The 26,637-nt window shown below is 37.4% G+C and overlaps 1 protein-coding gene across 5 annotated transcripts in view; it reads left to right on the top strand.

Annotated features, from left to right (window-relative positions):
* The window catches only part of si:dkey-24p1.1 (uncharacterized protein LOC556718 homolog), a 42,119-nt gene that overhangs the window by 3,880 nt on the left and 11,602 nt on the right, over window positions 1–26,637 (top strand). For 2 of the 5 annotated variants that reach the window (XM_053507116.1, XM_053507113.1), the window contains exons 3-11: window positions 7,375–7,779; window positions 7,880–8,170; window positions 9,737–9,997; window positions 10,198–10,470; window positions 10,964–11,239; window positions 14,351–14,605; window positions 14,732–14,998; window positions 15,627–15,887; window positions 16,694–16,778. In XM_053507116.1, the coding sequence (XP_053363091.1) occupies window positions 7,375–7,779; window positions 7,880–8,170; window positions 9,737–9,997; window positions 10,198–10,470; window positions 10,964–11,239; window positions 14,351–14,605; window positions 14,732–14,998; window positions 15,627–15,887; window positions 16,694–16,778 (2,374 nt within the window). The other 3 variants (XM_053507114.1, XM_053507115.1, XM_053507112.1) reach the window with 3 other exon arrangements.

Raw genomic sequence — 26,637 nt, 5'->3', positions numbered from 1 at the left:
TCAGATACTCCAGATGCTCCACTAGGTGTAAACATCAGTCCTAAATTAACCGTACTCACAGAGGGAGACCATCTTATACTCACATGCACAGTGCAAAACAACAATCCAGTAGTGGAAATGCAGTCCTACAGATGGTACAAAGATGGTCAAGAGATTTATCAACAAACAGGAAATACATTCACTTTGCCAAAAGTAACACGATTTGATAAAGGAAGTTATCAGTGTCAGGCCAGAAATTTAGTAGGAGAGACCATGTCTACCCACACTGCGCAAGTATATGTGGAGTGTAAATGTGAAATATGAAATATGACATGTGAAATATTATGTTTAACAATATTTCACTCAATACTAATCCTACATTACGTTAACAAAAAGACAGATTGGTAAATGGATAAGTGGGCAAGAACTGTTAAAGTTTCAGTCATCAGTTTTCTTAGGTACTTTTTTAAAATCAGAAAATACTGTATAGCTGTAACTTGTTGTTGAAATGCTGAATATTAATGCAGCATAAATATTTGCATTGCTAGAATGTAAATCAGAAATCTTTTTTATTTGTTTGTTTCTTTTCTGCTTTTTTTTCAAAACACTGAACAACTCACTTCCTCTATTTTTAAACTATGTACAGTACATATGTCCTGTTGATGGCCTTGAAGGTATTAAACCAGGATTGAGTAACTGTTTACGCAAAGGTTCAAATATAATTTTTGTTGGCAAAAATGTAAGTACAATGCTAAAACAAAGAAACCAGCAGACTCTAATCAGTATTGCAATTTATAAAAACCCTCAAGTTTTAAAAAATTATTTATGTGATTATTGTGAACGTTTTAAAACTTTTAACTGTTTTATACTGTAAATATTTACTTGTGTTGTCCATAAAGGGTTTACCAATGATTGTGGACATTTGAATTGAATGAAATAAAGTAACACTCTTATCAATTTAACTGTCTTTGTGTATAGAATGAAGAACTTTTGGGGGTGTGTATGTCCAAGTTAAATGCACCTAATAAAGAAGTCTCTGAATGTAGATACACAGAGTAACACTGCCCACATATGGCATAAATGGCTTTTATCTATTTAAATAGATTTTACAACAGAAGAAAATTGGCTGCACAAACTTAGTCACGTGATTGTAATGAACAGCTCAGTCAGAACAGACTGACCCAATCCGACGAGATCTCAATTCAGTTTTAATCGGAATTTAATCTATCTATCTATCTATCTATCTATCTATCTATCTATCTATCTATCTATCTATCTATCTATCTGTCTGTCTGTCTGTCTGTCTGTCTGTCTGTCTGCACATGATTTTCCCTGAGACTTGAGACTTTTTGCTTCCAGTTGTGATCGGTAAAGTTTGTAAGAACATTTCTCTCCATCACTTTACTTAAGAAATCATCCACTGGGTCCTCGCATTTAGGATTAGGATTTGCCTGCATTTTAGCCGAGGGGGGAGGGTGTCATTCCTCCTCCTCTTCTCTTACTTTAGATCAGTGGTCCTCAAACATTTTCTGTCATTCCCCACTTAAGGGGGTGGGCAAATTTTCAAGCCCCACTTGTCAACAAAATGCTAACGAAATCGGCCAAGTTCACTATTTATTGAAATATCAATTTCCAAATCAAAAATATCAAATAACACCAAGTTCGAAACAGATAAAATGCACATGCAATTGTTATAACAGACTTACTTCGTCACTTATCTAGAGATTACTTTCAAAGAAGTCGAGTGGCTTATTAACGTGACTGGGGTGTGTTGTCTTTAAGTGTCTTCCTACTTTGTTGGGTCACATGCTGTCTGCTGTCAGCGGTTTAAGACACAAAAAACACACGGGTCTCTCCTCTGCCCTTACCATCCCCACCATGAATCCAAGCGCAACATAGACTTCATCATGTTTTCCTTTCGGCTGGCTTTTTGGTTGATTAGGCTGATAGTGCTGAATCATCTGCTTTTTTGTGGTCCATGTACAGTAACAAATCCATCTATTGGATGACGTTATTATGCTCACTATATATAGTACGCTACTGACCCAATTTGTGTCCGCGGTAAAGTTAGTTTTATATTCGCAGCTCCGAATTCAATAGCTGCGTAAATAAACCCGCAAATAAGGTGCCCACATATATTTCCTCTCTACATTGTCTTTAAGCTACATCCGCCTTAAATTATACATGTTTAAAAGCATAAACACCATTATTCTCTACGGCGCAACGCATGATTTAGAAATCATCGCAAAATGCCGCACACCAACAAAAAGCGTAGAACGATATTGATCTTCCAGAGTAATGGACATGTCGAAAGGTTGGGGCGTGCCGAAAGGTAGCGGGCGTGCCGAAAGCTCTTCATGATTGGTTGCACAAGTTGCCTGTTTAAAGGCTAATATTAAACGCTATTGTACTTTCTAATGTGTTTAAGTAATGCAGCCAACATAATCCTTTATATTAAAATTCGATTCTTTTCTTGTAAAATATGAATATTACAAATATTTCTTTCTAAACATTCTACTGCGTTGACACGAGTTACTAAAAGGGATATATAGCTCCAACCGGAAACTAACAATGAAATGAATTGTTATACCTATTGTATCATTTTTCACGTCTAAAACTAATCCTTTCTGGAATACTACTAATAATAATAAGTTTTATTGTTGAATAGTGAGAGAGAAAAAAAAAACGTCAGATTGATGTGCACATGCTCAATAGAGCTCGAGCTGTATTCCTTCTAGCCTTAACTGTATTAAACCCATAATCAAAATCATATTACAATTATTTAAAAGTAATTTCTATATTTTTGGAATACTATTAACTTTGTATTGGTTAAAAAAGACTATAAAAAGTTACAGAATTAGTTATTCAGAATTTGTTTTGAACTGGCAGTTGTTTTTCTGTAGTTTACTAAAAACATTCTTGTTTATACTGTTTTGTTTACCGTTTTTTATACTGTTTTATATTGCTCTTCAAAATGTCACTTTAATCAACTGAAATAAGCACACTGGCACTATTTTTATTGCACTGTTCCATTTTTCACCATATTCTGTGTTGTAAACTGTACAGTAACTCAATTATCTTACCTCTGTTGTTCTCCAAGTTCTCCAGTGTTATTGAATTTTTTTTTAGGTTTATTTAATTTTTTTTAGTGTTATTTGTAACAAGGGTTAAGAGAAACGTAATTTCAGTTCTCCATATGTATGCACTGTACATGTAGCAGAATTGACAATAACGTTGACTTTGACATTGCCTGATAAGGACAAATATGGTTCATAAAACACCACAATAAAGAGGAGGAGGAGTACAGTTTAGTAACCTTTGAAGTGGCACTTATTCAGTAAACAGACACAATTTTAGCCAATAAAACATTTTATTTATGCTGTAGTAGCAGTCCATGGAACAGAATCCTTCAAACTCTCGGTCAAAATAAAATGACAAGGCCTAAAAACATCTCTAGCGCAAAACGGACACCGATACAAACTGCCAACCCTTACTTCGAGGGGAAAACCTGTCCGTGTTTCGTCTCACAGTAATATTTGTCGGTCGACAACAATTAAACGAACAATTAAATGATGAAAATAAAGAAAAAAATTATTTATTTTGACCAACCACACCAAGCCTTATCGCCGCCATATTCTTCTACGCTAAAATAAAGGTACTTCCATATAAATAGGATTACTGCTGATTGGCCAACATAGAAGCTCCTTTCACCAATGAGAAACCTTTCGGCACGCCCCGACCTTTCGGCACGCCTTATTGCTCTAGCCTGACAAAAGTATGACAAAAGTATGACCTCAAATTGACATCTGTACACAGAGAAAGCAAAAGCCAGATGTGTTTTGTATTCATACCATCAGTGTGCATCAGTTGGCGCGTTGTGTGCTTAGTAGATGATGGCTTGTGTGTACTGTTTGATACGAAAACACCATTTTTCCGAAGGTGTGAAGAGTTAATCTAGCTGTGTTTGCTTTTTCAAGAGAACTACAATGTTTTGATAATTGCGTGAAAGGTTTTCTTATTTGTATGTAGAGTTTTGCAAAAATAGCAAAATGTGCTTAAGCAATCAGAAAAAAACTGTAAATTAGTTACCATGACCATATCAATATGACTAAAATCGCAACCAGCTAGCATCACCCTGACACCTGGAATACCACAGCAGCATCACAATATCAATCACCTGGATTACCATAGCAACCAGATAGCATTATGCAATTTATCACCTGAAATTCTACCATAAAGCAGCTCTTAACACTCTAGCAACCACCCACTTATATAGTGTTATCAGTACCATACTGGTTTATATGTGAACACAAATACAAGGATATTTTTTGCAGTGATACACACTTTTATTTTTAATTAGCTTTTCTGCCAGAGGTCCTAATGTGCTTAGAGTAAGTGAGGGAATGAGGTATTTAAAATAAAGAACTTTTGCAGGAGAATGTGAGGGTAGTGATCCTTAAAACACACAAGTAAATTTGCAAGTAAGCCCTGTCATACTGGAACAGGTTTGGGTCTTTTTTGGGGTCTATAAAAGATCTTTTTTTCCCCTTTCAGTTGAAGTAAATTTATTATGCTAAATCTGACATTTCCCCAAAATGTATATATGGTAATAGTGAGTGTGTGTGTGAGTGCATGTGTGTGTGTGAAGGTGAATTCCTACCTATGGTAATTATTTATTAAAAGATAACTTTTAAGAACAAATTAGGGCTGCAGGCTTTCACATACAAACAAGGAAATGAAACCCCAAAAGATGAATGATAAAAAAATCAAAGATTTCCTGTTCATCCACATTATGTAAATAAAGTATTATTTCCACTGTTTAAAAACTCAACATACACCTCTGCATACTGTAGATTAAATTTATAAAACGTAGAATATATTTTTTTTTTACTGTTAAACATGCAAAACAGAATCATATTATCTAGATAAATATATAATTAAGTGTTAATTTTCCGTAGGGTGATAGTTTAACATGGGATTTTGCCGTATTTATTTAACCCTTTCCATTTGTTTTAAATGACTGTGAAATTTGTACCTGTTCATTATGAAACCACTGGTGTGCACACTCAGTTCCTAAAGAAAAAATAACTTATTCAATTATAGCAGACTACTTACTTGCTTCAGTTGAACCTCAATCCTTTTTATATTTCCAAAATTATACAATGCCACAATTATACACCACCTGGCCAAAAAAAAGCTGTAAGTTTAGAAGGGTCAAATTACTGTTCTGCGTTAAACAATGAAAACTATTAAGGAGAATTTACATTTCTGGAACTGAGTTAAGAATCCTTTAACACATTTTCAAACCTGTAAAAATAGTGCTGAACCATCAACTTTTTGCTAAAATCAGAAAAAAAAATTGTTCACCTAAACAGTATGTAGTAGTAAATAGTAAGAGCAATTCCATATACACATCATTTGATGAGAACTCACAGCATTGGGACTAAGCAGCTTTGTGGCCATGAGAAAGTCACTTGTTAGTGAGACTAACAAGAAAAAAAAAAGGTTTTAGTTTTTTAGGAAGCATAAAGAATATACTTTGGAGCAATAGAAAAGGGTTCTGTGGTCTGAAGAGCCCAGATTTACCATATTCCAGAGTTATGGGTGCGTCAGGGTAAGGGGTAAAGTTCAGGCTGCGATGTGTTATGCGATTTATCAACAGACATATTGCAGGACTGTGTAAATAGGAAATTGGTTAGCTGTAAGAAAACTAACATGCATGCATTCCTAGTAATTCTCTAAATCTCCACTTTTTTTAGAGGAAGTTTAACACCAAAAAAGATACTGTAGTTCTTCTTTTCTTGCAGCAGCATCTGCTAACAAATAATACTCGGGCTGTACCACGATTGACTACAACTGATCACTCCAGCAAATGTTGTAGTAAATTTTGTCTCACCACAGAAGTAAAAGGAAATTGATGATACAGGAAGTGGGCTAGTTTGCACACCTTCAGGGGTAAATATAGAATTTTTAAACTTTAACTGGAATATATGTTTCTTTTCTTTTTGATTTCTGCATGGTTGACGATGCAAATTTAGCACATTGAGGAGTTCTCCTTTTGTTTGATGGTTTCTGTTTTATTTGAGAGGATTATTAGAGTTCAAACTTAAGTTTAAAGCCTGTGGAGCTACATATGAGAAACGCTGGTTTTGACTGTAAGGTAAGCTTTTTGTGAACTGTAATTAATTTATCATACAAATAATTTTCTGATGAGTTGACAAACTGTCTACTACTTTGAACATTGAAACTACTGTAATACACTGCAAACATCAATAGAAACAACTTAAATAAACTGTAACAATGTTCAATGCATTAGTTTGCATGTTAAGCGTATTAAATGTTGAATATACATTGGTTGGATATTGAGATTTATATACATTTTAAAATGTGACATTTACTGTATATTTTTGCATGACAGCAAATACTGTAATTAATACTGCATTGATATTATATATTTATAGAAATATGTATAAAGTTCTAAAATGTAATTGGACAATAGTATTTGTGAATGGACAAACTAAGTTTAATGTTAATTTACTTCAAGTGTTACTTTCTGCAGAAAAAACAAATTCTCAGTTCCTCACCAGCAGTTTAACCGTGAAGCTTATACCTTGAGAGTTAGTCATTAACAGCTGCAACTGTTACAATGTCAAATGTGATTTTGTGGTGCATTCATGCATGACCAGAACTGATGTGCTTATACTGTAGTCTTAGAGTTTCTGAAAACCAGAATTTTAAATGGAAATATATTCTTTTTCAAAAGAAACCAGATGACACCACAGCCTACAAAGACATGTGTTCAGTTTGGAATTCTATCCTTCCTTGGGGTGTGTATTTTATATTAAATTCTATTCAGAGAGTTTTTGTAAAGTACTTTACTTAAGAAAATAACTGAATTAAGGTATAACACTTCTGCTACTGCAAAAAATAAGAAATAAAAAGGGTAGTGAAATGCAGATTGATGTGTCATGGATTTTTTATAACCATTGTAAAGTTATTTTCCTTAAGCAGTGTTTTGCTTTGCTCATATGGCAGCAAAATAACACTAACATTTTTTAATGATTAAATAAAAATAGTAAGCTAAAAGTAACATTTCCTTCACTGTGTTAAAAAATGCAGAAATTAGAATGTCTTTAGTAACTGAAAACATTTTTTTAATGCCAAATGTTTCCAATTATTATAACTATATAATTATTAGCATTAGATTATGTGTAGCATTCATTAACTTAACAGACCTGTGAATTGAATTAGAGTTAGCACTAATATTAAAGCAAAGCAATCAATTTTGAGAATTCTGTTCTTAACCAATATACTGTTGTTTTAATTATGATAATAATTATGTCTTTTTTTATTATAATAATTAATTATGGTAACTGACTCTGGTTTCTCTCTCAGTTTTGTTGTGTTTGTTTAGCTCAGGAGAAACAACAAATTCACCACCTAAAATCATCCTAGATGAGCAAATCGCAACAAGACAAGAGGGATCACATATCACAATCAACTGCAAATATATATTTCAGGAACAAATGCAACTGTTGTGGATTAAAGATCCTAAGTGGAATGAAACAGAAAAAGAATATTATGGAGTTATTGTATATAGTAATACAGAGAAGCGGCCACAGGTCTCTGAGTACTCTGACAGAGTGGAATTTTTAAATAACAGACTTTTTGAGACAATTTGGACCCAATGTACATTAAAAATTAATCATCTTAAAAAGAACGACAGTGGAATATATGCATTTAGGTACATAAGAGATGGTGAAAAATATTTGGGAAGTAAATTTGAACTTATGATCACTGGTGAGACCTATAACCTCTGTTAAGTAATTTTTCATTCTTTCTTTTCTTTTCTTTATTTTATTTTGTTACAAATCATTTATTTTGTTATTTTATATTGTAGACAATCCCTGCAACATCCACATTAAACCACAGATTTTGAAGACACTTAAGGAAGGAGATGCTATAAATATTTCCTGTACAACATCAGCAGCTTGTGAGACTCATCCTAAATGGCAGTGGTCTGACCCAAGTGAGGATGTCATCACAGAGCACAGAAAAGATGAGAAGGAAATATACACTGAGCTTAAGTACAATGTAAGCTGGACAGATGATGGAAGAACTCTGACATGTCGTCCTTCAAGATGCAGTGGTGATGACTGCGTAAAAAGGAGTGTTACACTGAGAGTTGAACGTAGGTACAAAATATGGTATTGATTAGGGTTTAAAAGTTAATATAAAATAATGTTTATTTATATCATACATATATTATATATTATATATCATATAATAAAATCTGTCATTTACAAATGTCAAAATAAGCTTATAGTATTTGAAAACAACAACAACAAAAAAAAAAAAAAAACAGGGTGTTGCAAGGCCACCCAGAAGTTGATTACAGTAAATCCTTGGATTGCGAGTAACATGGTTTGCGAGTGTTCGCAATTTTCGTTTTAAAATCGTTTTAATAAATTTTTACTTTATTTTGTGTTTGAAAGCACGTGTGTACAGCGCGCATGCTGTTTTTTATAACACACGTGTAAGCATGCGTGTAATGCAAAAGAAAGTCTCATTACAGATTAAAAATCCATTTTCTCCTTCTCTGATTCAGCCTTTCGTTATGTGTGTGCGTTATGTGTGTGTGTGCGTGTGTAATTTGACACCGTGCTGGTTCACACACTCTTTCTCGCGAGAGAGAGATAGAGAGGAAGATTGCATTATGTGTGCACACACGCAATTTAACAATGTGCCGGTTTACACACACACACTCTCTCTCTCCCCCTTTTCTCTCTTTAAGCCTTTTGTGTGTGTGTGTGTTTGTGTGAAGCAGAGAGGGGTGCTTTACACACACAAACACACACTTAAGGAGAGAGAGAGAGAGAGAGAGAGAGAGTATGTGAACTGGCACGGTGTCAAATTACGCGCACACACACACATAACGCACACACATAACGACAGGCTGTGTTATGTGTGTGCGCACGTGTAATTTGACATTGTGCCGGTTTACACACACACTGTCTCCCCCCCCCTCTTTCTCTTGCCTTTAGTGTGTGTGTGTGTGTGTGTGTGTGTGTGTGTGTGTGTGTGTGTGTGAAGCAGAGAGGGGGTGTTCGCTGTAAAACGAATAAATTGAGTTTACATTATTTCCTAAGAGAAACTTTGCTTTGGTTTACGAAAAGTAAATGAAACAAAGACATTGATGGTTTATATGGTATGTAACACATTGTAAACCGCCTCTTGTTTTTCTCTTTCTTGAAGCTCATCGTTGTCATGTGACAGAGAAACCTCAAAACCCCTTGTAGTGAAGATTTTTCTAACTATATAATTATATATATTTCTAACTATATAAAAATAACATCTTTTATTCTTCTACTTTTTGAGTGTTCTAATGGAAACCATCACCATGGCAACAATTACAAACTCTTTAAAATGTGTAACAGACTGTTTTTTAGAATGAGGGCATTAATATAACCTGTGCTTTGCCAAGCAGGCAAGAGGATTGTGATATCTGCTAGACAATTAATGGACACCGTCTAAAAAATCATAAGTGAGAGATCAGTATTGTGAAATAAAACATATAAAAGTGTTTAAGGAAAAAAAGTCAAAAGGTTTATGAGAATTCCCAATTAAATAATGGTGTTTTAGCTGTTTGTGAGTTTTTTTATGTTCACCTTTAATCTATCTATCTATCCATCCATCCATCCATCCATCCATCTATAAATCTATTATGTGTTAAATTTTATTCTATATATTTATCTAGATTCACCCAAACAAACAGAAGTGATTGGGGGCTCAAATTTTAAGGACGTGAAAGAAGGAGAACAACTGACAATTTCATGCTCCAGCAACGCTCACCCCAAGGCCAACTTTACCTGGTTTAAACGCAATGGCTCTTTTTCTCAGACAGGAGAAAATCTTACTTTTCTTAATATCACAACACAAGAGGGAGGGATGTTCTACTGTCAGGCTAAAAATGAATATGGAACAGATACGTCACTTGACATAAATATCAACATTATTTGTAAGTATGTGTCTGCTATGGAACCAATAAATTCAATGCATCTAGCAGTGGTTATCTTTTTTGAAAATAATACAGAAAAAAAAAATTTATTAGCAGATTATTATCCACCAGTAAACAGAAATCATGCAAGAAGTCAAAAACAAATAAACTAAAAATTATAATAAATATATATTATACAGATGTGTTTTGTGTTTTTTCAGATGTTCCAAAAGGTGTAAACATCAGTCCTAAATCAATGATCCTCACAGAAGGAGACCATCTTACACTCACATGCACAGTACAAAAGAGCAATCCAGCAGTCGAAATGCAGTCCTACAGATGGTACAAAAATGGTCAAGAGATTTATCAACAAACAGGAAATACATTCATTTTGCCACGTGTAACACGATTTGATAAAGGAAGTTATCAGTGCCAGGCCAGAAATTCAGTAGGAGAGACCATGTCTACCCACACTGCCGAAGTAAATGTGGAGTGTAAGTATAATATGGATATTTTTTACAGAAGCTACAATTTCCTTAAACGTTAATGGTTAATGATCAGTTATTTAATGATTTACACTTGTATTTTATTGGATTGTAACAGATGTCTCATACATTACAAGTGATATGGTTACTCTAATGTTATTGTCCTGTTGAAAAACACATTGACTTGCATACATTTTTGAGTAAATTTTAAAAACATGTTCTAACACCTGCCAACATAATTATATCTCACAAACATAAGATAATATCTAGTATTTATTGTAATAATCCCTCAGTGATGATAAATTCCACAGATGCCATAGCCGGAAATTTTAAAAACTAACAGCAAAAGTAATCTTGCATATGTGAGGAGGTAAATTATGAGATATGGCATCTTTAAACTTTTTTGAATCCCAAAACCCATTTTTTGAGACCAAAGTGCTTCATACAGTGATTGTTTTTTAATTTTGGAAATTCTACTTTAAAATTTTTATTTTTCCTGCAGATGTTCCACAAAACGCAAACATTGAAGGCACAAGTAGAGTAAAGTTGAATTTGGAGCTTCACCTTGAATGTGTTACTGAAGCTGATCCTCTTCCTAACAAGTACTCCTGGTATTTTAAACCTGAACATAAGCAGCAGTTTGTGACCCTTTCTCACATCGATCAGGTGTACCGGGTAAACAACGTGGCTGTAAGTGATGCTGGGTCATATCAATGCAGTGCACAGAATACTATAGGGTCAGGAAAAAACTCTGCAGAAATAAATGTTCTTGTGCTTTGTAAGTATTTTTATCTTTTGTTTATTTATTAACTGAATGGCATTTACCTGTCATTTATGTGAAATATTGTGTCTATAAATTTTATAATAATCCTACTATATCAACAAGAAAACAGCTTGTTTTTTTTTTTAGAAAATGTACCTAGAAATTGGTGTTATTAAAGTTATGGCAATTTAAAAAAAAATGAAAAACTTTAAGATATTTCTTCCAGACTCACTAGGAATATTGTGTGAGCAGCATTGTAATAATATTGTGAAACAAACTGCTATTACACTTACTTTCAAAATATTCTAAAAACATTATTTGTGGAGTGTCACAGTATTCTCTTTAAACCTTCTTAAAACACATACTGAATAAGCATCATACTGTATGGTTAGTTCTCTGTTAGCTGAAACTTTAATATTGTAACATTTAGATTCTAAGTATAGTGCATATATTTAAGCAATATCACATGAGAGGGAGTGCTGTTGTACTGAATATCAGCACGGCTGTGATGTGGTTGTGGGCACGAGGTCACAGCCAAAGATATTACAGCCATGCTGATATTTAGTGCAGCAGCACAACATTGAGTGTGATATTGCTTTAATACAGAAGTTCCATAAATAACATTTATTATTAAAAGATTATGATTGTTTGTTTATTTAACCAGTTATTTTGCTCCATCAACACAAATCCTTTTACAATTGGTCTAACTAACTAACTAGCCATGACTGAGCTGCCAACTGTAATTGGATGGACTAAACTGGCAAATTAAAATTCCAATGTTATGAAAGATAGCAACATAGCAGGTTAATGAACATAATTGTTATACAAGCCTATTTTATTATTTTATAATGTACATAATGTTGTACTTATAAAGTTATGACATAGCTGCTTCTAATTTCTAAACTAGATACCTAATTGGACTTTGGATTGATCAAAGCATTAAGGGAAAGCCTCCTAATGGCTTTCCCTTTGTTTTTTTTAATGATTTAATGATTTCACACAAAACAGAAAAATGAAATATGCCTGTGAAACTACAGTACAAGTTACATTGTCTGGCTAAAAAAAAAGTCACACACTCCGAGATTAATTGACTGCTGTTAGCTTTGATAAAATTCATGTGTCAAATTGATTCCTCATGCTCCCAGAACCATACTTTTACAATTTTTTACTTTTTTAATTCTGGACTATGCCTGTTCCATCAGGGAATAAAAAAAAAACCTTAGATATGATAATCTTGTCATTCAGCTAATCAGCTGACTTTATTTTATTGCAACATAACGTTGCTGAACCTAGACGTGATCAATGGAAGCAACCCCAGATCATACAAGTTTCCTCTCTCAGAGGCCTGTACAGTGGATACGATGCATCTCAGAGGCCTGTACAGTGGATGCATCATTAAATGCTTCCATTTTTACCCTGATGCCTATTCTCTATCACTATTACTCTGAAATAGTGTCAATGTGCATTCATCAGACAACATGTAAAATCTTTATGATCCCTAGCAAACTTAAGTGCTTTGTCCAGATTAATCTCACTAACAAGTGGTTTTTTCATTGCTAACCAGCTTTTTAGTCCCAATCCTGTGAGTTACTGTAACATTCTGCATGCCAAAATGCTCTTACTTTTATCATGAGGCATAGCTGTCATTTTTACTTTCAAATTTGATGTGCATATTTAATAATCATTAAAGTGATCTCCATTAATGTTTTTTTCGGCCAAATTTTTTCCTTGAATTTGTTCTTTACTTAATTTTAGTAATTAGAAATCTCCTTAACTGTTTTTTGTGCTTAATGCAGGCCAATAATTAGACCTTTTTTTTTGTGTGTAAAGGCATTGTATATTCACAGTGGTAAGAATTATCACAGTCACCTCCTCACTTTTGAGTGAGAGACCTTCCCAGTCAGTTATGAGGGCACCAAAAAGATTAACTGATCCACATTGTGACATAAAAAAAATTTGATTATCATTCAGAATTTTTATTATTATTATAATAATTTTTTTGTGAACTTTTCTCACATGCAACCCTTTCTCACATGCATACTCCAGAAAGATGCTGCCCTGGTTGGCTGCCAATGTCACACATACCTAAATCAGCTTCTGAGTGGATTGTTCAGAGGCAATTCAGAATGACTAAGAAAGAGTTACTAAGGAATCAAAGAGTGTTTTCTTGCTGAAAGTGCCTCCATGACTGGCTTTGATTTTAACTTTTGTAGGTCCATTCCTGACATCTGTACTGACCTATAGTACTGTGCAGAGAGAGAGAGCAGTGGGTCATTTAGCTATAGATATTACTCCATGTCATATTAGTTCTAACAATCACTAATTACACTAACTGTCTGTCTCCAGCATAGGTGAAAGTACAAAAGTCAAAAGTCTAAGGCACCATATTATCTTTAGTGCCCAATGTATTATATACAGTGGCAAAAAAAGTATGTGAACCTTTTGGAATCTCATGGATTTCTGCATTAATTTGTCATTAAATGTCCACAGCTACAACCAGGGGAAAAGGCAACCAGTTATTAATTACAAGGGTTCATTTACTTTTTCCACTACCATTTTGAATGTTGAATGAGTGTGTTCAAAAAAGACTCAAAAGATCAGAATAATTTTTCGTGGTATTATTTTAGGCACATTATATTTGTGAATACTCTTAACTTAGATGAAGCTCAGATCACATTTTAAGACAAATTAATGCAGAAAACAATGAAATTCCAAAAAGGTTCATAGCATATTTATACATATTTCCAAACCCTTAAAAATTAATAACTTAATAACAATACAGAACACTATTTGCATGACTGTAAAGAAAGCAACTTATTACATGACAGACCAGCTTTCAGATGGAAACAACAGCAATAACACAATTTTATGTAGGCTCCTGGGTGTTGCAAAAAATAGAAAGTGTGGCACAGTTACCAGAAGACCTATGGAATAAGCACTTGCTAAATGCCTCTCGTCCAATCCGATTACTCGGTTGAAACAGATTTTATACAAATGTATAATAATTTAGCTTCTAGGTGACTGGTGTATTTTATGCCTTTACAGTACATATTGTTAAACTGTTTTGTTTTGTAATTCCTCTAACATAAATTTCCTTCTAAAGTAGTGACCTCACTTTTTTCACAGACCCCCCCAAACAACCAAATCTGACCATGAAACACGTTGCTAAGGAAAATGAAGATTATCATATTACATGCAATGTAGAAAGCTTTCCTGAGTCAGAGCTCACACTAACCAGGAATGATAAAACATTAAAAAATGTTCAGTTGAACTTTCTCAAGTTTTCTGTCAAAGTGTCCCGTTCAGATGCAGGGGTGTACAAATGTCTAGCAAAAAACTCAGAGGGAGAAAACTCCTCAGAAAATCACCTAAAGGTTCTGTGTAAGTAAACCTGCTCTATTTTGTGCACCAAGGGTTTTCTTTTTCATTTGTTATATTATGATATGACGAAGTATGCTTTCATTAAGAGAGAAATATATTCATTGCTGCTTTCTGTTGTCTTTGCAGATGCCCCTAAAGATGTTACAGCATCAGCACATCCTAGTGAAGAACTAAAAGAGGGCTCTGACCTGACACTCACTTGTAAAGCTTATTCTGTACCCCAGGTGTCTGATTACACATGGAAGAAATCTGGGACACACCCAGAGACAGTGGGACATGGACAGAAAATAACACTCCATTCCCTGAAGAGCTCTGATTCTGGCAATTACAACTGTATCTCCAGTAATGAAATTGGCAGTGCTTCATCCTCACCAATATACATCAGAGTCAAGTGTATGTAGATTCTAACATATCTGGCATGTTATCTAAGTTAATGCGGAGGAAAAGGGGTAAAATGGGTAAAAAAAGGACAGTGTAATGTGTGAATAATGTGTTCAGTGGGAGGGTTTTATCTGTATATCAGAAATACAGCTTATTACAAACAAGGGATATTTTAGCTGTCTTATCTTCCTGATCCTTAAGCCCAGCTGAGAAATTTTAATCCTACACATTGTTTTAAAGCACATTAATGAACAATATTCAAGCTGGTTAGTCCAGTTGTCAAAAAAAATAAAAATAATAATAATTAAAAAAAAAAAAAAAAAAAAAAAAAAAAAATATATATATATATATATATATATATATATATATATATAGGATTTTGATGAAGATTTAATGTTTATTTGTTACTTAGTAGCTGGGTCCTTAAGGGTCACATTGCAGATACAAACCAATTTAAAACTAAGTGCACATCCCTAGTTTAAATTAATTATAAACTGGAGTGAAATAGCTGAGGTTGCCAGAGCCCAAATTTATACACAATAATGACAGAGCTGGCAATTCTACATGCAAAATTCATAATATGTAACCAATATGTAAGCCATAATATGTAATGTTCCTTTTATTCTTTTTTCTTGTTTAGATCGGCCAAGCATAACGTTAATTCATAACATGACATTAGTGGGTCTATGGGAAAAGTTGCCTCCAATCCACCTGACTTGCAGTGTTCTGTGTTATCCACCCGCCACCTCTTTTGCATGGTACAAGCTTGAGGATAACAACACAGTCCTTTCAGTTTACCAGAACTACACAGTTCAACCAGAAAACCCAGGAACGTACTACTGCTTCGCAAAAAACGATGTAGGAAATTCAACATCGGAGCCACTCCAAATATATCTTCATCGTATGTACAAATTTAGACTTTTAAAGCTATTTATCACTGACAATTTATCTGAGAAATCAAGGCAAATATATACAGTGTACACTTCCGCTCAAAAGTTTGGGGTCACTTTCTAACTCCATGATGGTTCCTGATTTTTTTTTTTCTTTATACACTGTAAAGCAATGCTGAAGTCATCCAAAATATGCAATAATCAACTTTGAACAGTTAATGTTGTAAAGATGTATGTGTAAAGCCTTCATAATGGCTCTAATCTGAGGTGTTGTTTGACAATTGGTGATTTTTGAGGCTGGTACAGTAACTCTAAATGAACTTCCCCTCTGCAGCAGAGGTGAGTTTTGGTCTTGCCTTCCAAAGGTGAGTGATGGTCTTGATGAGAGACAGTTTTATCATGGTGCCTAAAGGTTCCGCAAATGCACTTAACAATATTGTTCTTACAAGAACTACTCCAGAACAGCTGATCTATGTGGCTTAAAATAACAACTCACTGTTGTTGTTGTTATTTTTGTTGTTACATAATTACCTAATTCCATATGTGTTAGTTTATAGTTTTGAAATTCCCAGTATTGTTGTAGAATGTAGAAAATAAATCGAAAAAAAAAAAAATTTGCAAGTAATCCCAAACTTTTAAGAGGTAGTGTACAAGAAAAGAAAATTAATGTAATATATATTTGTTAATTTATATAACAGACTTTTTTTCCTTTTGTTGCTTTTTAATGTTCAGTTGTAATCTTAATTAAATTATAACATTAGTGTGGTGCTCTGAGATACTATTTATTCTTACTCCAAATTAATTTCTTATTTCTTAGATATCATTATTAAACGGCTCATTCAGGTCATCATCTCCCTATTGGTCATCCTCTCTCTAATCGGAGTCATATTTTTGCTACATAGGTAAAAAATTCTTTGCTATATTCTATTTTTTTTTTTTTACAAGTAATGTGTTATTGAATAATTTTTTTGCACTTGTGGATAATAACCACATCATTGAAGATTCCCTAGGAAAAAGAGTATTTCCTTCCTTTCATGCATTTTATTCAAAGACTGTCTATTTCTCATTATGTATTTTTTAATGATATTTGAATGCTTTCTTAAAATACTTTTAAAAACATTCAATTTTTAATGATTCTCACAAATTACAATATTAATTTACATATTAATTCACATGGTCACATAACTAGTTTTATTAGTTTTGTGTGTATCGTGTACTTTTAGCCTTTTTATGATGTGGATGTACAGCACTTTGGTCAGTCTCACGGCTGTTTTAAATGTGCTATATAAATAAACTAAACCTAAACCTAAACCATATTGAATACACACTTACAGTGCATTTTAAATGGAACACCTCTTCTTATGCAGTTATCCACTCAGCACAATGCATGAAATCAGATAAAGATTACCTATAAAGCCTGAAACATTTAAAAATTGGAATGCGTCTGGTGTGATTAAATCGCAACCGGGGGTCGGCCAAGATGGCGTCCGTATAAGTCGCACTTCTGCTGTCTCTATCAAACTTCGTGCAGGACTTGATCTTATTTTGCCTTCCTTCATGTTTGGAGTCGTTGATGCAAATGTATATGTATTCTGAATAATTTTGTGGCATTTTTTGAGCCGGAACAGTGAATCTTTGCTACTTTTTTTGTCGAAGAGAACGTGTGTAACGTTAGTTGTCTCCTAAGCACGCTGGTGTTTGAAACATACGCAGAAAATTCTGAAAGGATGGTGGATGCGGTGAAACGCGTGCATGACTATGCCAAATCTACTCCCGAAGACGATGCGAGCATGGACTGTATGCCACTTTTAGATACCCCAATCAACAGCCCTCTTGCGAAAGTGCGGCGGCAAACTTCTGAACCTTCGAACGCAGCTATCCTGGAGGCGATCGAGAGGCTAGGAAAAAAGCAAGATATCTTCATGGAGAAGTTACTGGAAATCGAAAGGTCGGTTACTTCTAATTCGACCCTGATATCTGAACTTGCCATTAAAATTGATTCAGCTACCGACAAAACGGAGAGAGTGGAAGTTAAAACTAACGAGCTGAGTGCTCAAGTAGCATCTGTAATTGCCGAAAACAAACAGCTATGGGGAAAAGTTGACGAACTGGATGCATACAAAAGACGATGGAATTTGAAGATCGCTGGTGTCCCTGAGGAGGCTGGAGAAAATGTGAAATTGATCGCTATGGATATTTTCTCTCGAATTTCGCCGGGGTTGAGGGATGGTCTTCAGTCCTCCATTGATGTTGCACACAGACTCGGGCAGAGAGATGCAGACGCGTTTCCACGGCGGATTATTGTGCAGTTTTTGTCACGTACCCATCGGGATCGCATTTGGTTGGACTCCAAAAATTCTGAAGTCCTCAGGCAGAAAGGTATCAAAATCACAGAAGACCTGACACAACGAGCGAGAGAGGCACGGAATAAGCTGTGGCCACTTGTAAGTCAAGCCAGGAAAGAAGGAAAACGAGCTGGGTTCAAGGGCTCGTTCGCCATTATTGATGGAAAGAAGCTTACAGCGGATATGTGAATCATGTTAACGTTTTCCTTTAATCTCGTCGAAGGATTGAATATTGACTCTGACTGTACTCTACAGGTGTTGTAAACTTCTGGTAAAGAAGATTTTTGAGGTTTTTTCCTTTTATCAAGGCTCTTTCCTTTGAATATATCAGGATACAAGATTGATGCTGGTTTATGGAAGGTTAAAAAAAAGATAGGTTTTGCACTTTAAACCTTTTTTGCTAAGTTACCTCTTTCGCCTTAGGGCAGATTGTTCTTGTTCTTTCTATGTGTTTAAATTGTTCTTGTTTTTCTCTAAATGTTCGGGGGATTCGTGACCTTACTAAACGAAAAGCCTTATTTTTATTTTGTAATTCTAATAGAAGAGATGTTTATTTTTTACAGGAAACTCATTCTAGTGTTAATGATGAATCTTTTTGGTCATCACAGTGGGGAGGTAAAGTTTTATTTTCACATGGGTCTACTCATTCTGGGGGAGTTATGATTTTATTTAATTATAACTTTAATGGCAAAATTCTTGAGTCACATTTTTCTCTAGAGGGCAGATGGATAATAGCTATAGTTCAATCCAGAGAGGCTGTTTTTATTTTATGTAATATATATGGCTTTAACAATTCAAAGTCAAACGAAGCTCTTTTTCAAACGTTATCTAACAAATTGGCTTCTTTAAAATTAAAATTTCCCTCAGCAGCTGTTATCATGGGAGGAGATTTCAATGAGGCCCCTGATCTGCATTTAGATAGATTCCCCCCAAGACTCAATGTCAATAAATTTAATTTACTTATAAATGATCTCTGCAGTAGCCTTGATTTGTTAGATGCTTACAGACACGTCCATGGAAACAATATTTCCTCATTTACATGGTTTAAAGCAGACTTGTCTCAAAAATCTAGAATAGATCTCTGGCTTATATCTGACTGGCTTATTCCCTTTATTAACTCTTGTACCATTTCACATGCTCCTTTAACAGATCATGCTTATATCGATCTTGAAATTTCAGAGAATCAAAATAGTTCTAAGAGACATCCAGGATACTGGAAACTAAATACTACTTTTTTACAAAACCCTCTTTATTGCTCAGGTATAAAGGACATAATTGAAACATTTAAAGGTAATACAGGCTCTGCTACTGCAAATTGGGAACTTTTTAAGTATGAGTGTCGGAGATTCTCTATACGGTTTGGCAAACGGTTTTCTAAGGAAAAGGAGTTGAGAAGCTCTGCAATTATAAAGGATATAAATAATATTTTATGTTTGTCCTCCCCTAGTGATCAGGACAAGGAGAAGGTATACTTACTGAAGGAAGATCTCGATGCTCTTTATGCAGAAAAGGCTAAAGGTGCTTTTGTTAGATCAAGAGCAAAGTGGTTAGAATTTGGAGAGAGGAATTCGACATATTTTTTCAATTTAGAAAAAAGAAGAGGTGAATTGAAAAAAATTTCAACTCTTGATATCAATGGTGTTCTTATTTCTGATGAGGCCAAAATTTCAAAATTTGTAGCTGACTTTTATCAGCAACTTTATACCTCTTACTTTCATTCTGATTCCTCTAAGCAATTTTTTTCTAAAGTGGAGCAGTTTATCCCTAATATAAGTGAGGATAGTTATACTGCTTGTGAGGGTGAGATAACTGTGGAGGAGATGGATATTTTAATCACAAAAACTCCTCATAATAAAAGTCCGGGCCCTGATGGTTTACCATTTGAATTTTATCGATCCTTTTGGAACGATATAAAATATTTTATCTTAGATGTCTTTAAAGAGTGTTTAGACCGTGGTGAGTTAGCTGAATCCATGAAGCAAGGCATTATAACATTAATACCCAAATCAAATAAAGATAAAAAATTCTTAGATAATTGGCGCCCTATAATTTTGCTTAATTCTGATTATAAATTATTAGCTGCTTTATATGCAAGAAGATTAAAACCCTGTTTAGAAGAAGTTATCTCAATCACACAGTCTGGCTTCATGAGGGGTCGGCACATATCAAATAATATTCGCCTTGTTTTGGATCTTTTAGATTATTCTGAGTTGGTCAATGATGATGCGCTGATTCTTTTTTTAGATTTCTATAAGGCGTTTGATACAGTAGAGCATGCCTTTATGTATGAGGCTTTAAGACATTTTGGCTTTGGCCCTAATTTTATGAAAACTGTGCAGACTCTCTATAAAAATATCACTAGTAACGTATCCTTGTCTTCCGGAACTTCTCCACGGTTTGTCATTGGGAGAGGAATTAGGCAAGGATGCCCTATTTCTCCCTTTTTGTTTTTGTTAGTTGCAGAGCTCCTTAACCTTTATACAATAAATTGTTTGAATATTGAGGGCATTAAAATTGCAGATCGCTCTATTTTAATTAGTCAACTTGCAGACGATACTTGCTTATTTCTAAAAGACAAAGGGCAGGTCCCTACTATATTGCAAGCTTTAAAACTCTTTTCGCTTGCCTCTGGCCTCTCTGTTAATCAGTCTAAATCTGAGATTATGACAGTTCATCATTCTGATATGTCAGATGTATGTGGTATTAAAGTAAAACAAACAGTTAGATATCTTGGTATTACAATTACTAAATGTCCTGTTGAGAGAATTGATTCAAATTTTTCTAAGTGTTTGCTTAATGCAAAAACTGTGTTTAATTGCTGGTCTCAAAGGAATTTATCAATCTATGGGCGTGTTCTGCTCTCAAAGGCTGAGGGAATTTCGAGGCTGGTATATCCTGCTCTGTCCTTATATGTCAACCCTAAAATGTGCTCAGATATTGACAGGGCTTTATTTAAGTTTATTTGGAAAAACAAAACGGAGTATGTGAAAAGAAAAACTATTATTAGACCTTTTTCTGAGGGTGGGCTCAATGTGCTTGATTTTAGTACTCTAAATATTATCTTTAAAATCAATTGGATTAAACACTGCTTGTCCCAAAGTAATTCTATATGGTTTTATATCCCCAACCTATTTTTTGAACAGTGTGGTGGATTATCCTTTTTATTATCCTGTGACTTTAAATATAGTAAACTTCCCATAAAATTATCAAACTTTCATAAGCAATCATTAGAAGCATGGAAATTGGCCTTTAAACATAATTTCTCTCCACATTCATGTATATTATGGAATAACCAATTTGTGTTGTCTAGAAACAAGAGTATATTTAAGAAAGATTGGTTTGATAAAGGTATTATATTTCTTTCTGATTTATTGAATGCGAATGGTGAGGTTTATACTTTTCAGGAATTTTTTGCTTTCTCAGGGATTAGAACTACCTGTAGAGAATATAATCTGCTGGTGAAAAGCATTTCCCCTAAATTGCTTTACCTTTTGAGAATACATCTCGGTTATAATTCAGCTGACCGTCAAATCCCAAAGCTTATTATTGGAGGTATTAATATCATGGACTTTAAATGTAATAACTCACATATTAGGGAATATCTTATTCGTGGTGTCAGCTGTTACCCAATTGCACTCAGAAAGTGGAAACAATTCTTCTCCATACCTTCCATTGAGAAAATATGGTCAGCTTCCAATAAATATTTACTCCCAAATAAGGTAAAGGAAGTACACTTTAAGATATTGCACAGGTACTATCCCTGTAACACCTTTATCAACAAGTTTAAAAAAGATGTCTCACCTAAATGTTCATTCTGTAATCTAGAAGATGAAACACTCACTCACTTATTTTGTAAATGTATATATTCTGAAGGCTTTTGGAAACGGATATCTAATTTGATTTTTGATGTGTTTTATAAGATAGTTAAAATAGAGGAATCTATGATCTTTTTTTTGAATTGTAAAACTGGATCAGAGGAAGTTAATAATGCTTTAGAGGTGTTAATCCTCTTTGGAAAGTTTCATATTCATAAGACAAAAATAATGTCTATTACTCCCTCATTTAATTTTTTTTGTAAAGACCTTAATATTTTTTTTGAATCTTTGACTTCAATCACTAGCAACAAGAAATGTATAAAAACATCTCGAATGTTAAAAAATGTTATGTGTAAGCTGTAAGGTACATGCTGTATACTTGTTATATGTATCCCCCTCTTTCTGTTTTTGTTTGTTTGTTTGTATTGTCTTATATGTTGCTGTTAAATACTGTTGTAAGCTGTTTTGAAAGAATAAAAAAAAAAATAAAAAATCGCAACCACCATTTTGAAAAGCTAGAAAATCACCCCTCTACTACCTGCAGTACAGTGAAAGTCCACAAGGTGGCAGAATACACGTATCAAATTAGATACAATAGGTTTTCAAATAAAAGTATTGCTCTCATTGAGTCAATATATGTCTTAGAAACTCGTGTATCAAATATGATACGTGCGGTTTTAAAGGGTTTTAAGAGCTTTAGAGTTAAGGGGAATTTTTGCAACTTTAACCACTGCATGATTGTTTATACTATGGGTGCTTGTTTGAGCTTTTTAGAAACTGCTGACCTCTTGTAAATTCCATACACAAAAGTATCTGGACATTACTGTCGTGTGCGCGCAGATCGTGGGCTGTGAAGATGGATCCAGGTGCAGGTGGAGGTGTGGGTCATGAGCCTCACAGTTCTTCTGTGGTGCCGCTGTAGTGAAAGCGGAAGCGCTGAAGCTGAGATGTGAGATCCGTAGCGTCGCATTGGAGAGGACAGAGGACAGTTTACGATGTGTCGTAGCTGGGACACATGCAAGGTGGGGTACATGCGTCGCATGGGCGATGGGAGTAGGAGTCGGACAGTACACGGGCTGATTATCTTGGTTATTGTAAAGGGTCTGATGAAACGGGGAGAGAGCCTGCGTTAAAGTGTCTTTAGTGGGATGTCTCTGGTGGCGAGCATGACTCTGTCTCCTATGTGATACTTGGGGGTCTTGGAGCGATGGCGGTCCGCCTGTCTCTTGTATGAGCTGGAGGCTTGCAGCAGGGATCATCTGGCTCGTAACCATGTACATTTGCAGCGGCGGACAAAGCGTCGCGCAGAGGGGACCTCTACCTTCTCCTCTTGATTAGGGAACAGCGGTGGTTGGTAGCCCAAACAGCACTGCAACGAAGAGAGCCCCGTGTAAGCAGATGGTAAGGAGTTGTGAGCATACTCGACCCACGGGAGAAACCAACTCCAGGTGGTAGCATCACGAGTGGTCATACACCTGATGGCGACTTCTATTGCTTGGTTCTTTCGTTCTGTTTGGCCATTGAATTGGGGATAAAAACCAGAAGACAGGCTAGGAAAGGCTTCGATGAGTTTGCAAAAGGCCCTCCAGAAGCATGAGGTGAATTGAGGACCACGATCAAAAACTATGTCTGTGGGGAGGCTCAGCAGTCTCTTTGGCGGACGGAAGCTTGGGTGGACTTGGAGAAGCGGGCAACGATGGTCAGGATACAAGTATTACCATCTGATGAGGGTAGACCTGTTACGAAATCCAGCAAAAAATGCGACCAGGGACGGTGAGGTATGGGTAAGGGTCTGAGGAGGCCAGCCAGAGGGCGGTTGTTGGGTTTTCAGCGGGTGCAGATGTCGCAGGCTGCCACGAAGCTGGAAACATCCTTCCCCACGTGGGCCACCAGAGGCGCTGTTGAATGATAAAGAGTGTTCGGACAAAGCCTGGGTGGCAGGACAGCTTGGATCCATGACCCCACTCCAGGACCTGCGGACGCAGACAGAGGGGAACAAAGAGGCAATCTGGTGAAACATTGCTTGGGCCGGGCTCCTGAGTCAATGCCTGCTTGACTTTGGTCTCGATGTCGAGCTCTAAGTGGTGGAGGATACCCGACGACGGTAGTCCCGGATTAATTCGGGGTCGAGAATGAACCGGGCCAGGACCCAAGACCGTTCATCGGGGCCGTAGCCATCCCAATCGACCAGGTACTGGGTGCCCCTGCCCCGAGGGCGTGAGTAGAGGATCCGGCGCACAGTGTAAGCAGGATCACCGTCGATGATCCTGGGAGGAGGAGCAGGGGGGGTGGGTGGATTCATTGGAAAGGTGGTGAAATGTTTTAGTTGGGAGGTGTGGAAAACTGGGTGGATCCGGAGCGCCGCAGGCAGCTGGAGCCGGTAGGTGACAGGGTTTATCCGGTGGGTGATGCGGTATGGACCGATGAACCTGGGAGATAGTTTGCGGGATTCTGTATGCAGGTGCAGATTCCTTGTGGAGAGCCATACCCTGTCACCTACGTGGTACAATCGTCCCGGAGGGTGTTGGCGGCGATGCTGGGCGACGTAGGTGGTATTGGCACGTTGGATGGCGAGGTTGGCTTGGTTCCATAACCGCCGACACCTACGGACCAACTGTTGGGCCGATGGTACGTCAACCTCCGGTTCTTGATGGTCGAACATCGGAGGTTGGAAACCACAACATACCTCAAATAAACTTAGGTTGGTGGCTGAAGAGACGTGGAGGTTGTGGGACAGCTCGGCCCATTTGAGGTAGCGGGCCCAGGAGCGCTGGCGATCCGAAACAAAACACCTCAGGTAGCGCTCCAGTTGTTGGTTGGCCCATTCCGTCTGACCATTAGTCTGGGGGTGATAACCGGAGGACAGACTGCAGGTGGAATTGATCAGACGGCAGAAGGCTTTTCAGAACCGGGCGGTGAACTGGGGCCCCCTGTCCGAGACGATGTCCTTGGGGAACCCATGCAGGCGGACTACGTGTTCCAAAATCAGCTCGGCGGTGTCTTTGGCTGATGGGAGTCCGGTGAGGGCCACCAGGTGTACGGCTTTGGAGAACCGGTCGATGATGGTTAGGATGGTGTTCTTTCCTTCGGAAACCGGCAGGCCCCTGATGAAATCTAAGACAATGTGCATCCAGGGCCGTCGGGGAACGGGCAGGGGCTGGAGTTCTCCAGAGGTAGGCTGGTTGGAGTCCTTGGCCCTGGTGCACACCGGGCACGCCTGAACGAACTCTTCAACGTCCCTCCTCATGGTGGGCCACCAGAACGCCCGTCTTACAAACTGTAGGGTGTGCCGAGTCCCGGGGTGTCCTGCGACGGGCGAGGAGTGGCCCCACTGGAAAACTTCGGGAACCAGACGCTGAGGAACAAAGAGTCGTCCAGGCGGCGCACCTGCCAGCCCAGTCTCCGCAGCCTGAGCCTGGCGAACCCTTGGCTCTATGTCCCAGTGGAGGGGTGCAATGATCCGTTAGGTGGGCATGACAGGCACGGGGTCCGCCCGGGGCATCTCCTCTTCTTGTTGGCGGGAGAGGGCGTCGGCCTTGGTGTTCTTGGACCCCGGGCGGTATGACAGATGGAAATTGAAGTGTTCAAAAAACAATGCCCACCGTGCCTGTCGTGGGTTGAGTTGTTTTAAATTCCGGATGGTGATGAGGTTCTGATGATCCGTCCAGACCATGAACGGCTCACTGGCGCCCTGGAGCCAGTGACACCATTCCTCCAAGGCCCACTTTATGGCCAACAGCTCGCGGTCCCCTACCCCGTATCGCTGCTGAGTGGGGTCAAATTTCTTGGAAAAGAAGCCACAGGGGTGTAACTTCTGGTCTGGATCTCGCTGAGAGAGAACAGCGCCAGCGCCCACATCTGACGCGTCCACCTCTACAACGAACGGTTGGTTGGCATCTGGGTGAAGAAGAATGGGTGCAGTGGTGAAGCGGTGACAGAGTTCTTGGAAGGCGGAGGTGGCTTCAGGAGTGAGATGGAAGGGTTGTGTCGGTTGTGCTGGAGATTTGGAGGGAGGCCGGTGAGTCTCTCCTCCGGCTCACCGGGGCTGCGCGTTTCCCGGACGAAGAGGGCAAATCGCCCGGTGGTGTGCCGCGGACCCACAGTAAGCACACAACCCCTCTCGATACTGGCATGCGCGTTCTGCTGTAGTCAGGGAGGCGCGTCCTAATTGCATGGGTTCCCCGGCTCCGGTGTCAACCACGGCAGTAGGTGGAGATCCGACAGTCCAGTGGTGGCAGCGGTGAAAATGGTCGGTGGTGGAGGTGCAGAATGGTGAGAGGTGAAAGCAGGCGGCAGGGTCCTCAGGGCTGGCTTCGGACGAGAGAGAAGGCGCTGGTTGATGCGGAGGGCTAGCTGGATTAATCCCTCCAGCGTAGCTGGAAGCTCTTGTCCGGCAAGCTCGTCCTTTATGCGTGATGCCAGCCCCTCGTAGTAGGATGTCCGGAGCGCGGCGTCTCCCCAAGATGTCTGATTTAATCACTGCCGTGGCCCACTCAGCTGCCTGCCCAGTTTGCAACGAAACGAGGAGAGCAATGCGTAGCCGATCGGTGGAGTATTTGGTGGAATTAAACTCAAACACCAGATCGAGCGCTGTTAAGAAC

This window comes from Clarias gariepinus, chromosome 11 (assembly GCF_024256425.1).
Source record: "Clarias gariepinus isolate MV-2021 ecotype Netherlands chromosome 11, CGAR_prim_01v2, whole genome shotgun sequence".
Classification (NCBI taxonomy): domain Eukaryota; kingdom Metazoa; phylum Chordata; class Actinopteri; order Siluriformes; family Clariidae; genus Clarias; species Clarias gariepinus.
The sequence above is the reverse complement of the archived record's forward strand: the minus strand, read 5'-3'. Positions and strand labels throughout refer to the sequence as shown.